Source organism: Schistocerca nitens, chromosome 6 (genome assembly GCF_023898315.1).
Source record: "Schistocerca nitens isolate TAMUIC-IGC-003100 chromosome 6, iqSchNite1.1, whole genome shotgun sequence".
In the NCBI taxonomy this organism is placed as follows: domain Eukaryota; kingdom Metazoa; phylum Arthropoda; class Insecta; order Orthoptera; family Acrididae; genus Schistocerca; species Schistocerca nitens.
In genome coordinates, this window is record NC_064619.1 from 125957135 (window position 1) to 125973703 (window position 16569).

A 16569-nucleotide genomic window follows, 5' to 3' on the forward strand; every position below is an offset into this window, starting at 1 on the left:
CACACGAATGGCCACCAACAAACTGTGGCCAAAAAACAGCTGGACCACTCTGTTGTTGAGCACACTGCCCAAAGCAACATTCTTCATTTCAGTGACTTCTTCACAACCTGTGCCATCTGGATCCTTCCCACCAACACCAGGTTTTCTGAATTGTGCAGGCGAGAACTCTCCCTGCAATATGTCCTATGTTCCCATAACCCTTGTGGCCTCAGCCTTTGTTAATCATTGTCCTTATCCATCTAACCCCTTCCCTGTTGCCATTCCAGCACTATAACTTATCTCCTTTTCTGTTACCTCCCCCCCCCCCCCCCTCTCTCCACTGCTCTCCGTCTAACCCCCAAACTGCTCCTAGATGCCCTACCCTCTTTCCACCTTGTCCCTGTACACTCTTACAGCAGTACTTTACTGTCCCCCAGTCTTACCTACTATCCACTTTACTGCCCCCTTTGAGGGCGTTACATACAATTAAATCTGGGGTATGGCTATCCCTCCCTGCCCCTGCCTCTTCCTTACTGCCACCTGGTTGCTCTCCCATCATGGGCTGCTGTTCATAGTCTGGCTTCAGCTGCCAGAGACTGTGGTCATATGTGTGTGAGTTGCGTTTACCGAGTGTCTGTGTATGTGTTGTCTATTTTTGACAAAGGCCTTGTTAGCTGAAATCTTACTGTGTGACAGTCTTTTTGTTTTGCACATCTGTGACTCAGCATCTCCACTATATGTTGAGTAGCAACGATCCCTTTTATAATATTGTTCAGTAGAAGAGATGTGTCTCACAGTAGTAAAGATGAACAAATGCTCATAGTTCGTAAGGTATGCACTTTAGAGCCTCCTTTAGTGGGCTTTTTTGTTTGTTTTCATCCATACAACCATCTCTCAAGATATGAAAAGCAAAGAGCTTGCAGTAGAAGAGATTTGTTTCATAGTATCAAGGATGAAGTCATGCTCATAGCTCTTAGAGTATACATTCTAGAGCCCATGTTTACTACACGTTTTTGCTCTGAATGATTATTCCTGTCATATCTGTGAATACTGACCATTTCTCCTTGTAGACACTGTATGATCAATGTCCTCTGGTAGTACACTTGGTATGACTTCCAAAAACTTGAGAAGTGTTTTGGTAGGGGGTATATGATATTTAAAGTCTGCCACCTGCCTTATCTGCTATTGAATCTATGTAATTGTTCAACTTCATACCTCTACACCTCTACAAGTTGTGGCAACCAGATATTTGTAAGAATTAATTAGTATCACACACCAAAGGCAGTGCCTTGTTAATGTAGCCATCATACTCAGTCGCTCACCATCTTTACCATTTGGTTGTAGTTGCTTCATTCATTTCATTTCACTGATAATGCTATGTAATGTGGATGTTCTGGGTCAGCCTCTTGATTTTTCTCTAGGATTTTCCTTTTAATTTTTTGTATTTTTTTTTTTTTCTGAAGCTGTTATGTGAAAATAGATGTCCAGTTAATTTAGTATTTCTGCTCTGTATCATGTTAGTCAATGGTCATTTCTCTTTAATTTCTTTTAGTTTTTTGGTATTATATTTCTATTAGTCAATGACGGTTTTTTGGTTCTACTTTATTTCCATATCACTGCTGCCTCTGTTTCTTTCTTTTCCTGTTTCTGCTGTGTCCACTGTTCACAACCATAGCTTAAAATGTTCCAAATAAATGTTTTAGTAATTTCTTTCTTGTTTATGTGTTAAGCTGTTTGTTTGTTAATAGCTTACTTTCATTTCTGAAGGTTTGGTCTTTGCAATACTTCAGCCACTCATAGAGCCCCACATAAGACACTGAACAACTGACATGAACAGTACAACACGAATAACATAAAAGAGAGTCAGTCAACAGGGTACCATTCCACTGGTCCATCTGCCCACTTTTCTTCCACAAATTATTCAGCTGATGATGGGGAAGCATTCAAAAAAAGACTTGTACAGCATTTTTTGGCTTTCAGTGTGACAGGCTCAAATTTGTGCGAAGTCTTCAACCTCTCATGCATTCCATCTAAAATGTATCAATTACTGTGTCAGGATGCCCGTTTACAATAACCAACACCTCTTACTTTTGATCACATGTGCAGTTCAGTGTCCAACTACAATCACAAACGAATGCAGGTCATAGTGGTGGGAGTTGAATTCTACTGGTGCCGCAAGAAACCAAACCAGTCATACAGTACCTGGGCAGCCAAACTTCACAGCCTTAGCCATAAGTGTCAGTTCATTAGTGATGCCCATAATCACTCTTATGCAAACTCTGCGGTGCACAATGCAATATCTATTTAGCTCTGGACAAGGAAGTGCACTAGAAGGCCCTACTACCATAAATTCCTGTTGGAGGTGGCCACATTGGCCCACCCATTGTATGCTTTGTTACACAAGAATGTACCTTTTTGCTTGAGCCTGGATTGCAAACATCAGGTGTTGAAATCCAAACTACTCATGGCCACTTGTTTAGCTATGTTCTCTCTGGACCAGCACATAGTTTGGTGACTGATGCCTCACAGTACAACCTTGGCACAGTCCTAGTGCACTAGTATGCCTGTGGCTTGAATGATCCATTGCTTTTAGCTGTAAGTCTCCTACTCTGGCCCGGCAGTGCTACTCTCAGGTGGAAAAAGAGGCTCATTTCATATTTTTTTGTATGGCTCTGAGTTTCACATTTGTACTGACCATGATCCCTTGGTCTCATTGCTTTATGCTCACACTTCCTTGCCTGACAAGGCAGCACACTGCCTACAATGCTAGGTGCTGTTCTTGTCTTGCTACAATTATGAAATCTATTTTTGACCTATGTCCAAACATTTCAATGCGGACACCTTGTCCCACCTTCCTGTGGGTCCTGGTCCTTACTTTGATAATGAAGAATTGTTTTGCTTCCCTCTGGATACTGAAATGATTGCACATAACAGCAATGTGTGACTGGATTGAAGAGTTCCTAGATAACAGAGTGCATCATGTCATTCTCAATGGAGAGGTCTTCCAAAGTGAGAGTGATTTCAGGTGTGCTGCAGGAGAGTGTTGTTGGACCGTTGCTATTCACAATATACATAAATGACCTTGTGGATAACATCCAAAGTTCACTGAGGCTTTTTGTGGATGATGCTGTAGTATATCGAGAGGTTGTAACAATGGGAAATTGTACTGAAATGCAGGAGGATCTGCAACGAATTGATGCATTGTGCAGGGAATGGCAATTGAATCTCAATGTAGACAAGTGTAATGTGCTGCGAATACATAGAAAGAGAGATCCTTTATCATTTAGCTACAATATAGCAGGTCAGCAGCTGGAAGCAGTTAATTCCATAAATTATCTCAGAGTAGGCATTAGGAGTGATTTAAAATGGAATGATCATATAAAGTTGATTGTCGGTAAAGCAGATGCCAGACTGAGATTCATTGGAAGAATCCTAAGGTAATGCAATCTGAAAACAAAGGAAGTATGTTACAGTACACTTGTTCACCCACTGCTTGAGTATTGCTCACCAGTGTGGGATCCGTACCAGATAGGGTTGATGGAAGAGATAGAGAAGATCCAACAGAGAGCAGCACGCTTCGTTACAGGATCATTTAGTGATCGCGAAAGCGTTACGGAGATGATAGATAAACTCCAGTGGAAGACTCACTATGAGGATAAAATCAGAGAGATTAGAGCCCACACAGAGGCATACCAACAATCCTTCTTTCCACGAACGATACGAGACTGGAATAGAAGGGAGAACAGATAGAGGTACTCAAAGTACCCTCTGCCACGCACCATCAGGTGGCTTGCAGGGGATGGATGTAGATGTAGATGTAGATGTAGATGCTGTTGCTACCAATCTGGTTCTCTGCCAGATAGTTCAGTTTGTTCAACAGGGCTGTCCAGATAAAATGCTGGGTCAGGCTTCGTACCGCTGTACAACTATTTTTCCTTATGGTATCACTTCTTTGTTTTTGACAGTGTTCTGCTGTTGTCCATGTAAGAACTCCCTCCTGGAGTAGCCGTTCCCACCACGTTACGGCACAAGGTTCTACTCCTTCTCCACCAGGGCCATTGGACAGTTTTGCACACTAACCTGCTAGCTAGGAGACATGTTTTTTGGCTGGGTATTGATGATGAAATTGACCATTTTGTTGGAGCTTGTGAGCAGTTTGTCTGACAGCAGGCAGCTCCCAGGGTATCCTTGTCCCCCTGGCCTGCTACCAACCCCCTGCCCCATGGGAATGCATTCATGTAGACTTTACAGGTCCCTTATCGAACTCCTATTGGCTCTTGGTTGTGGATGCATTTTCCTTACATTCTTCGGTGTGCTTCGACATCAGCTGCAGTCACAACTCATATGCTTTTGGTAATGGGCCCCATTACATGTTTCACACCTTCCATTTGTTTTGTTCCAGTCATTGCATTCATCATGTTACAGCTCTGCCCTTCCACCCTCAATCGAATGATGAGGTGCAATGACTAGTGCATACATTCAAGTCCCAAATGAAAACGTTTGTTGTGGATTCTGTTTTCTGAGCACCTATCACATCATGCTTATGGGAGAGTAGAGCCCAGCTGAGATGCTCCACAGCTGGCAGCCACACACCCTGCCCCCATCTTCTGCAGCCTGTGCTGCACCTGCCACAGTTGGGTTTTACTGGCCACTTCGTGCTGGGATCACTGGTATGGGTGCGAGGGTTTGAGCACTGTGCCCAGTGGACACTGGCTACTGTTGTCTGCCATCAGAGATGCTGTCTTTGTGATGTCTGTATGGCCAAGTGGCACACTACTTTTGTCAGTTGGACCCCAGCTCGCTGCTGGAAGCTACAGGTTCTTGGTTGCAGATCCTGTCACTGCAGCCTGCTCTGCCACCCACTGCCTGGAGCCCATTGTCACCTGCTGTGGAAGCACCCATGTCCCATTGGGTGCCTCCTCCATGTGCAGTGCCATGGGGTTCCAGCTTTGTGGTGCCGGGTGCTGGTCCGTCTCCAGCCTTGGGTCTATTGCCACAGCCTGCTGTTCCGGTCAGGCTGCCTCCACTGGCCCCCTCGGCACCATTGCCTCAGCCACCATCACTGGTGGTTCCAGTCCTGACTCCTCCACAGTGGTATCTACCTACTGATTGTGATGCAGATATGACGATGGCATCCTCCTCTCTGGTGCTGTCATTGGGTGCCATGGAGGCCCTTCGCCCTCGAATGTGGCCTCATCTCCATGTGTTCAGGCTCTATGTTCTGATACCTAGCTGACACACACTTGACACAAAGGGGAGGTGTTCTGTAGCCTACTACTAGTACATGTAAGTGTGAGTGCGCCAAAAGTGGTTTCACCATGCGTGTGTGCTTGAACTGGTGTTCAACTGTATCAGCGTGGGCTGGCTGCTGTAGGCCACCTATGGGACATGTGCACACAGCACTGTCTTCAACACACTTTCTGCTGGCACCTCGCGGAGCAGTGATGACTGACCCTCTTTTATGTTCTTCCAGTTGTACCGTTCTCATCATTTGTTCTGTGTCTTGTTACAAGGGGAACCATGAGAGGCTGAGTTATGTTGTTGTTCAGATGTTTATGAATAAAGCCATGTTTTTGTTACTTGGATCAGTTTCATGTACAATTTGGTTACAACATAAATGAAAATAATTTCCATATTATTTTGCTTCCTGCTTTTATTTCGTTGTGGTTGTAAAAATGAGTTACACCACATGCATAGCTGGGAGCAAACATATCATTATTACATAGTTTACTGCAATTTTGAGTTAATACTTATCTGTTTTAAATAATTTCAATGACACTCACAATCTGTAGCACCGATTGTGGGCTCCTGATTGTGAGTGGAGTTGAAGGTTAAACACAGAGACTTTCATGGTTTTACAATAGGCTATGTTGTAACTTCTTAGGTTTGTGTGATTGGGTTGAGAACTGTAGGATCCACATGAATGGCTCAGGGGTTTATTGTACACCAGAGTGTGCTAACAAGTGGTTGACTGTGTGTGAGATTTTAGACTGGGATTTTAGATTGGTTGACTCTTCATAAAGTCCAGATAATGACAGCTGTGGGAGACTCTGTAGTATTAGTTCATTAAAAGAAATGCTCCCTACCCCCAACAATGATACTGGTGAAGTCCTAGTGATCAACTGATGAAGCATTTGAATATAAGTGTCAGAATCTGAAGCAGTCTCAACAACCAAAGGAGCTCACTTAATACTATGTACAGAAAGCTGACTAAAACCTGAAATTGACAGCAGTATCGTTGTAGGCATAAATCTTAGTATTTTTTTTGGAAAAGATAGGCTAAGGAGAAATGGGGGTGGTGTATTTGCCATGGTAGATATGAAAATCAGTTTCTGCTGAGACATACTTTGGAGCTACTTGCAAGATTGCATGGTCAAGACTCAGCATCCATGGTTGGAACAATCTCGTTTTCGAGTTCTTTTGTGAACCACCAGACTCATTCCCAAATGTAACCATAAACTTTAGAGAAAACCCGGAGCTCAAATGAAGTTTGTGACTGCACTAAGGATTTTGTGTAGCATATTCTCTTGGATGCAGTGTCATCAACAAATCTAAAAGTTACTTTAGTTGTGCCTCGTTGATGTGTATTGGGAGCCTTGCTATTTATTTTGTATGTTAATGATCTTTTAGTAATAACCTCAGACATTTTACATACGATAAAGTTACCTATAATAAAGTACTGTCTGTAAAATACTGCACTGTTATTTGGTCAAATCTTGAGAAAATTTCAAAGTAGCACAGAGATTGACAACTTGTTTTAAATGTTCATAAATGTAAAATTGTGCAGTTTATGAAATACAAAAACATAGTATCGTATTTCTACAGTATCAACGAGTCAGAACTGGAATCAGTCAACTCATACATACACTATGTGATCAAAAGTGTCCGGACACCTGGCTGAAAATGACTTAAAAGTTTGTGGTGCCCTGCACCGGTAATGCTGGAATTCAGTATGGTGTTGGCCCACCCTTAGCCTTGATGACAGCTTCCACTCTTGCAGGCATACGTTCACTCAGGTACTGAAAGGTTTCTTGGGAATGACAGCCCATTCTTCACAGAGTGCTGCACTGAGGAGAGGTATTGATGTCAGTCAGTGAGACCTGGCACAAAGCTAGTGTTCCAAAACATCCCAAAGGTGTTCTGTAGGGTTCAGGTCAGGATTCTGTGCAGGCCAGTCCATTACAGTGATGTTATTGTCATGTAACCACTCCGTCACAGGCTGTGCATTATGAACAGGTGCTTGATTGTGTTGAAAGATGCAATCGCCATCCCCGAATTGCTCTTCAACAGTGGGAAGCAAAAAGGTGATAGTGCCATGCAAAACAAACAAGGGGTGCAAGCCTCCTCCATGAAAAACATGACCACACCATAACACTACTGCCTCCAAAATTTACTGTTGGCACTACAAACATTGGCAGATGAAATTCACTGGGCATTTGCCATACCCATACCCTGCCATCGGACTGCCACATTGTGTACCGTGATTCATCACTCCACACAACATTTTTCCACTGCTTAGTTGTCCAATGTTTACACTCCTTACACAAAGCGAGGTGTCATTTGGCATTTACCAGCGTGATGTGTGGCTTATGAGCATCTGCTTGACCATGAAATCCAAGTTTCCTCACCTGCTAATACTTGCAGTGGATCCTGATGCAGTTTGGAATTCCTGTGTTATGGTCTGGATAGGTGTCTGCCTATTACACATTACGACCCTCTTCAACTGTCCGTGGTGTTTGTCAGTCAACAGACGAGGTCAGCCTGTATGCTTTTGAGCTGTACATGTCCCTTCACATTTCCACTTCACTCTCACATCAGAAACAGTGGACCTAGGGGTGTTTAGGAGTGTGGAAATCTCACATACAGACATATGACACAAGTGACACCCTATCACCTGACCACTTTTGAAGTCCGTGAGTTCCATGGAGTGCCCCATTCTGCTCTCTGATGATGTCTAATGACTACTGAGGTCGCTGATATGGAGTACCTGGCAGGTAGGTGGCAGCACAGTGCACCTAATATGAAAAATGTATGTTTTTGGAGGTGTCCGGATACTTTTGATCACATAGTGTATATCTCCGTATAAGAATTTTTAGACATACGAAATGGAACACATACATAGACTCTGTCATAGGCAAAGCAAGAGGCAGACTTCAGTTCATTGTTAAGGTACTGGGAAAGTAAAATGAGAGGAGATTGCTTACAAAACTCACAGGTGTCCCATCCTAGAATATTGCTGAAGTGTATGGGATCCATATATGAGGAAAGATGGAAAGTAATGCACAACAATTTTCAAAATGGTTCAAATGGCTCTGAGCACTATGGGACTCAACTGCTGTGGTCATAAGTCCCCTAGAACTTAGAACTACTTAAACCTAACTAACCTAACGACAGCACACAACACCCAGCCATCACGAGGCAGAGAAAATCCCTGACCCCGCCGGGAATCGAACCCGGGAACCCGGGCGTGGGAAGCGAGAACGCTACCGCACGACCACGAGATGCGGGCACACAACAATTTTATTACCAAAAAGTTTAGTAGAAAAAAATCACAAATGAATTGACATCTTTTAACTACGTTTCTACATAGCCAACAACATTCTCAACACATTTCTGCAATTGTAGTACGAATTTTGTATGCCCTGTTTATAGAAGTCCATTTGGTTGGAACATAGACATATGCAGACTACTGATTTCACTTCCACAGCTGTCGCAATGCGTTGGCCAGCCAAGAATTTATTCATAGGACCAAACAAATGAAAGTTCAGACTGTATGGTGGATACTGGAGCACCTCCCACCAAAATGTGGCAATTTTCTCATAAACAGGAGCAGCAACATGGAGGTGAGCATTGTCATGAAGAAGTCTGACACCATCAGCTTTAATGTTGTGACGTTTTTCGTGATGGGCATGGCGCTACTTAACCAAAGTTTTAATGTAGGCTGCAGCATTCACAGCAGTTCCTTGTTAAGCAAAGTCCACAATAAAACTCCAAGCATATCCTAGAACACTGTCAGAAGCACTTTCCTAGCAGACTGAGTCATTTTGAATTGTTTTCCTGTTAGGGAACCAGCTTGTTTCCACTCCATAGAGGCCTGCTTGGATACAGACATGTAATGTTATCCCTACAACTCATCACCAGTGACAATTCCTTTCAGAAATTTGTGCCCTTCTGCGGCGTAATGCTTTAAGTGATCAAAGCTTGTCATCATTCGGTGTTCCTTATGGTTACCTGTCAGTTTCATAGGCACCCAGCTAGCACAAACTTTACAAAATTTCACTGTCTCATGAACAGTATCATGCACCGCACCCTAGGAAATACTGGACTGCTGCGATAACATTCACAGCTGCATGGACCGGTCGCTCAGAATGGCTGCTTCAATGGCTCCAACATTCTGCATGGGTGCAGCTGTTAACCAGTTGCCCAGAGGTTGGTGAGTTGCTAAGGTTCACACGCCCCCCTTAGAAGAATGCACATTCTCTGGAGACGTTGCTACAGCCCATGCAGTTTTCCCCATACATGCCACACATATCCCTGTGACTTTCATTCAGTTTATGCCATTTGGCCCACAAATATCGAACTACACTTCACTGCTCTTCATGAGTTGACAGTAATATTCACACCATATTAGTAATGTAGTTCAGGTTACTCTTGCTACAGCTGCACATGAGAACAATATTACCCTCTGTAGTGCAAACTTCAAACTATATCATTGTGAAATTCAACATTTAGATGCAGTACCTGGGGAGAAAAAAATTATAGTGAGTTATTTTCTGATCCTCCCTTATAAATACGTCTAAACAAGGATGTTGAATGTATAAAAAGAAAGACAGCATGAATGGTTATAGATTTGTTCGCCTCACAATAGAGCATCACTGAAATGCTGAAAACTGTGAATCTGCAGACACCTGAAGAAGGCCACTGTACAGGCTGGCAGCCAGTCAAGGAATATTTTAGCAAATTAGTTTAAAAAATTTATTTCAAAGGCACCAGGTTAGATTAAAGGAAGACATTGAATCAATTCAGAGGCAGACTGCTATATTTGCTGCTGGTAGATTTCAGCAACACACAAGTATTGTGAAGATGCTTTGGGAACTCAAATGGAAGTCCCTGGAGGGAAGGTGATGTACTTTTCAAGGAACACTATTGAGGAAATTTAGAGAACTGCCGTTTGAAGCTGATTGCAGAATGATCCTGTTGCCACCAATGAACAAATGGTTCAAATGGCTCTGAGCGCTATGGGACTTAACATCTGAGGTCATCAGTCCCCTAGAACTTCGAACTACTTAAACCTAACTAATCTAAGGACATCACACACATCCATGCCTGAGGCAGGATTCGAACCTGCGACCATAGCGGTTGCACATTTCCAGACTGAAGCGCCTAGAAGCGCTCGGCCACAACGGCCGGCCACCAATGAACAGTTCACATACGGACCATAAAGAGAAGATATGAGAAATTAGTGCTCTGTTGGAGGCATATAGATAGTCGTTTTTCCCCTCACTCAGTTTGTGAGTGGAACAGGAAAGAAAATGACTAGTAGCTACACCATGCACTGTACAGTGGTTGCGGAATAAGTGTAGATGTAGATATAGATGTAGAAGTAGAAGTCTTTACAAGTTTTCTCCCAGAGTAACTTAAGCTGTGCCTACATTATTCAAGCTGCCTGCCTTTCAGAACTAACACATTGAAGCTGCTGACAAGAGATGACTTCAGCCCTCTGCTGAAGTTGGTGGTAGATTCATGCCATTGGTTTAGCCAATATCAAGTGTGGCAGATGGGTCACATGTGTGAACACTGGAGGGTTCTGGAAAGCAGAACACAGTTGCCTGACTCTCTTGTGATCCAGACCTCAATGAGAACAGATATCTTTCTTTGGAGATGGCCTCTGGCTCTGCAATGCATGACCAGCCACCAGCAGAACTTAACATGCACGTGGTAACTTTGTATTGTAGATGCACCCCAAGTATTACATATACTGCAATATATGCTCTTTATTTTCTGTTCTCATTTAACATCAGCCCTGGATGCCCACTCCCAAGTCCTTACTCCTCAGCTGCTTGTACACCTCAAACTAGCCCACAAAAGCCTGCTTACAAAGTATCAAGAACCAGTAAGTAATAAGTGAAGAATCTGGGAATATATTACAACCCACTAAGTAACACTACGGAAGGGACTGCAGACTGTGGGCTTTCAAAAACATTAAAATGCAATGGTGTGATGGTGACCCTCAGCTACCTTCCCTAAAAGTTTTGGCTGGTTCTGTTGTCTAGGGGCTGGGATACATAGTTGCCGCATTACAAGCCAAATACTGCTGAGTCTACAGCATACTATATGAATATACCCATGAATCTAATGGTCAAAGATTCCTATCACTCAGCAATTGTGAATGTAACATAGAAATTTATAAATGAAAGATTGCAATTAAATAAAATCTGCAGATACTATCTTAATGACTTTAAATGGTGAGTACCATAGTAGAAGTACTTTTGAGAATGTGGTATATTTGTGCAAAACACTTATTGGTGTCGATGGTCCAGCAATTAAATAAAATATAAGTTAAATAACAGGGAAACAATAGATTCCTACTGCACGTAATTAGTTATGAACAACAACATGGCTCGCATATTCACTGTTAAACGCACACTACATCTTCACTGTAGAAGCCATGGAAATCTCACAAGTGCACAAGTCGGCATTACGAAGTATTTCTGTCTGCTGCAACCATGCGCAAACTGCTCCACACTCTCCAAGGCTCTGCTGCGATCATGCATCCGTCACGTCCTGTGTGACTGTCCCAGACCCTCCGTGTCCTGTCCTGTACTGTTCTCCCACTTCCATCCAGTCTTCCCATTCAGGAGCGCTGTGACTGGCTAGAGTGCTCCCACCCTGTCTTCAAGCCAATGCACACTCACAGACATAATGAAACACATTTGAAATACTGGATTTACATTTAAATAACTTGAAATTAATGAAATGTTCCTATGGCTGGACCATAAACATGCTCTACCACACATTATTAAATACATAAACAAATTAAATAAACATATATCAAAGGAATATCAACAAAGGTAGGCCAGTAGCCTAATGTCTCTGTGCTTTCTGAAACACAGTGAATATTTAACCAATTTCTTCATGAATAGTATATATCAGATATAAACAAAGACATAGATGAATAAACATATTTATAAGCATGCTGCTGCCAGTTTTTCGTGTAACTGTGGAGTACTTATGGCCTGATGTGATCGATAGTAATCGGACATTTTGACCTCCAATAACTCATTTACTATTCAAGCCACATGTCTGTAATTTATACCAATTTAGGTTTACACTAATAGGTTTCTAAAGATATGTCAAGCGACAAAATCGGATGAACCGTTTAAATTTTCGAAATTCGTTACTTGTATAATTTATCATCAGATACTAAACTTTAAACTGATAAAGATATTGAAAATCTGATTACACCATCAGAATCGTTGTGCATATAATGGTAATGTATATGTTTCTTTTTGAGGTTTCATGATTCATCTGCCTACTATTAATTTCTATACGAACAGTGAAATGTGTGCCATGATGGTTTCACAAACTCCACCATCTTTGGCGCTCTCGGCATACAAGTCTCTTTCATCACACACCTCACCATGGAATTCCCAGCCACGTGGTTCCTGGGCCCCAGCTAACGTTCGGCACCACGTGTTTGCTGCCAGGCCCTGGCTTGCCAAGCGGCCTGTGCGGCCTCGCCAATTCTGAACGTAGAATATTTCTAGGATGCCACAACTTGCCCGTTACCTCACAAGACACAACTTTAGACTAATTACAGTGTGCAGACCTGCATTTAAACAATCATTCTTCATGCATTCAGTAATTGGATGAAACATTAATATTTGATGCAATGAGCAGTACTCTATGCCATGCACATTACAGTGGTTTGCAGAGTATGGATGTAGATGTAGATTATCATGTTCTCTTAAATATGCAAATACATTTTCTTATAGCCAGTGGTACTTGGCTCAGTGATTTTCTTTATTGACATTAGTTACAAGCAAAAATATGAGTTACACCAATACACTTTTATGCAATTTTTTCTAGTTTCTCCACCAAAACAGCTCATTTTCTCTTTTAGGGGCAAGTAGAAGAAGGTCGTGAAGCATTGCACCAAGCAGTATTAATTCAGCATGAGTTAGAGAGGGCACTGGATTCAGAGAAGCGTAATAATGAGGAGATGCAGGCACAACTTGAAATAGCTATGGCTGCTGCACACAGGTGGGAAGAAGAACGCAGCAGCCTCCAGCAGGCAGCATCTCGTCACCGCCTACAGCTGGAGACTACATTGCAAGAAAGAGATGCATTGCGTGACCAGGCCAGGGCAGTACAGGTGACTCTGGCTTTTTTATACCATAAATCTTCTCCAAATGTATCACAGTTGATCTAGTATAGGAGGAAATAGTTGGAAGAAATTAAACAAGAAAATGACAAAGTTTACAATTGAGTTGTGTAAAAAAGAGAGGTCTAACATTAATAATAATAAATTGTAATGACCGATAATCTCTTATGTGAGACTTGACCCCTCTGAACACTCACTGTCCTGTTCTCACAACAACTGGATTTTTTCACCATTAGAATCATTTTGAGCATTTTAGCTGATGTAAGAACACAAAATTTTACATGTGGGTGTTTCTTGTGCACTAAGTCTTGTAGTCCCATAATCCAACAAGATTAACTGACAACCTCTCATTCATTCATTGTGTTCTATAGATCCTCTGAAGAAAATGAACCTTCAGGGGCATATTCCTTAACAAAAGACAGCTTACCCAGATGATGAAAACATAGAAATTTAATCTGTATACTGTCTTCTTCTTAAACTTCAATCTGAAAACTGGTCGGGGGCAATCCTCATATTACATTCCTCTCTGTTTCCTGTTACTCTCTTACTTTCCTCTTGTTGTTGTGTGGTCTTCAGTCCTGAGACTGGTTTGATGCAGCTCTCCATTCTATTCTATCCTGTGCAAGCTTCTTCATCTCCCAGTACCTACTGCAACCTACATCCTTCTGAATTGCTTAGTGTATTCTTCTTTTGGTCTCCCTCTATGATTTTTACCCTCCACGCTGCCCTCCAGTACTAAATTGGTGATCCCTTGATGCCTCAGAACATGTCCTACCAACCGATCCCTTCTTCTAGTCAAGTTGTGCCACAAACTTCTCTTCTCCTCAATCCTATTCAATACCTCCTCATTAGTTATGTGATCTACCCATCTAATCTTCAGCATTCTTCGGTAGCACCACAATTTGAAAGCTTTCTCTTCTTGTCCAAACTATTTATCATCCATGTTTCACTTCCATACATGGCTACACTCCATACAATTACTTTCAGAAATGACTTCCTGACACTTAAATCTATACTTGAAGTTAACAAATTTCTCTTCTTCAGAAACGTTTTCCTTGCCATTGCCAGTCTACATTTTATATCCTCCCTACTTCGACCATCATCAGTTATTTTGCTCCCCAAATAGCAAAACTCCGTGACTAATTTAAGTGTCTCATTTCCTAATCTAATTCCCTCAGCATCACGGACTTAATTTGACTACAGCATGACCCGATATCATTCGACTACATTCCATTATCCTCGTTTTGCTTTTGTTGATGTTCGTCTTATATCCTCTTTTCAAGACACTGTCCATTCCGTTCAACTGCTCTTCCAAGTCCTTTGCTGCCTCTGACGGAATTACAATGTCATCGGCGAACCTCAAAGTTTTTATTTCTTCTCCATGGATTTTAATACCTACTCCGAATTTTTCTTTTGTTTCCTTTACTGCTTACTCAACATACAGATTGAATAACATCGGGGAGAGGCTACAACCCTGTCTCACTCCCTTCCCAACCACTGCTTCCCTTTCATGTCCCTCGACTCTTATAACTGCCATCTGGTTTCTGTACAAATTGTAAATAGCCTTTCGCTCCCTGTATTTTATCCCTGCCACCTTCAGAATTTGAAAGAGAGTATTCTGGTCAACATTGTCAAAAGCTCTCTCTAAGTCTACAAATGCTAGAAACATAGGATTGCCTTTCCTTAATCTAGCTTCTAAGATAAGTCGTATTGCCTCACGTGTTCCAGTATTTCCACGGAATCCAAACTGATCTTCCACGAGGTCGGCTTCTGCTAGTTTTTCGATTCATCTGTAAATAATTTGCGTTAGTATTTTGCAGCTGTGACTTATCAAACTGATAGTTCAGTAATTTTCACATCTGTCAACACCTGCTTTCTTTGGGATTGGAATTATTATATTCCTCTTGAAGACTGAGGGTATTTCATCTGTCTCATACATCTTGGCCACCAGATGGTAGAGTTTTGTCAGGACTGGCTCTCCCAAGGCCGTCAGTAGTTCTAATGGAATGTTGTCTACTCCCGGGGCCTTGTTTCGACTCGGGTCTTTAAATGCTCTGTCAAATTCTTCACACAGTATCATATCTCCCATTTCATCTTCATCTACATCCTCTTCCATTTCCATAATGTTGTCCTCAAGTACCTCGCTCTTGTATAGACCCCCTATATACTCCTTCCACCTTTCTGCTTTCCCTTCTTTGCTTAGAACTGGGTTTCCATCTGAGCTCTTGATATCCATACAAGTGGTTCTCTTTTCTCCAAAGGTCTCTTTAATTTTCCTGTAGGCTGTATCTATCTTACCCCTAGTGAGATAAGCCTCTACATACTTACATTTGTTCTCTAGCCGTCCCTGCTTAGCCATTTTGCACTTCCTATCGATCTCATTTTTGAGACGTTTGTATTCCTTTTTGCCTGCTTCATTTACTGCATTTTTATATTTTCTCCTTTCATCAATTAAATTCAATATTTCTTCTGTTACCCAAGGATTTCTACTAGCCCTCATCTTTTTACCTACTTGATCCTCTGCTGCCTTTACTACTTCATCCCTCAAAGCTACCCATTCTTCTTCTACTGTACTTTTTCCCCCATTCCTGTCAATTGTTCCCTTATGCTCTCCCTGAAACTCTGTACAACCTCTGGTTTAGTCAGTTTATCCATGTCCCATCTCCTTAAATTCCCACCTTTTTGCAGTTTCTTCAGTTTTAATCTACAGTTCATAACCAGTAGATTGTGGTCAGAGTCCACATCTGCCCCTGGAAATGTCTTACAATTTAAAACCTGGTTCCTAAATCTCTGTCTTACCATTATATAATCTATCTGAAACCTGTCAGTATCTCCAGGCGTCTTCCATGTATACAACCTTCTCTTTTGATTCTTGAACCAAGTGTTAGCTATGATTAAGTTGTGCTCTGTGCAAAATTCTACCAGTCGGCTTCCTCTTTCATTTCTCTCCCCCAATCCATATTCACCTACTATGTTTCCTTCTCTCCCTTTTCATACTACCGAATTCCAGTCACCCATGACTATTAAATTTTCGTCTCCCTCAGTATCTGAATAATTTCTTTTATTTCATCATACATTTCTTCAATTTCTTCATCATCTGCAGAGCTAGTTGGCATATAAACTTGTACTACTGTAGTAGGCGTGGGCTTTGTGTCTATCTTGGCCACAATAATGTGTTCACTATGCTGTTTGTAGTAGCTTACCCA

At 42.0% G+C, this 16569-nt stretch overlaps 1 protein-coding gene across 1 annotated transcript in view; it reads left to right on the forward strand.

Moving 5' to 3' along the window:
• Positions 1–16569, forward strand: part of LOC126263257 (uncharacterized) — a 197708-nt gene that overhangs the window by 59677 nt on the left and 121462 nt on the right. The window contains exon 3 of the mRNA XM_049960342.1: positions 13103–13354. Within this exon, the coding sequence (XP_049816299.1) occupies positions 13103–13354 (252 nt within the window). The remainder of the gene's footprint in view (positions 1–13102; positions 13355–16569) is intronic.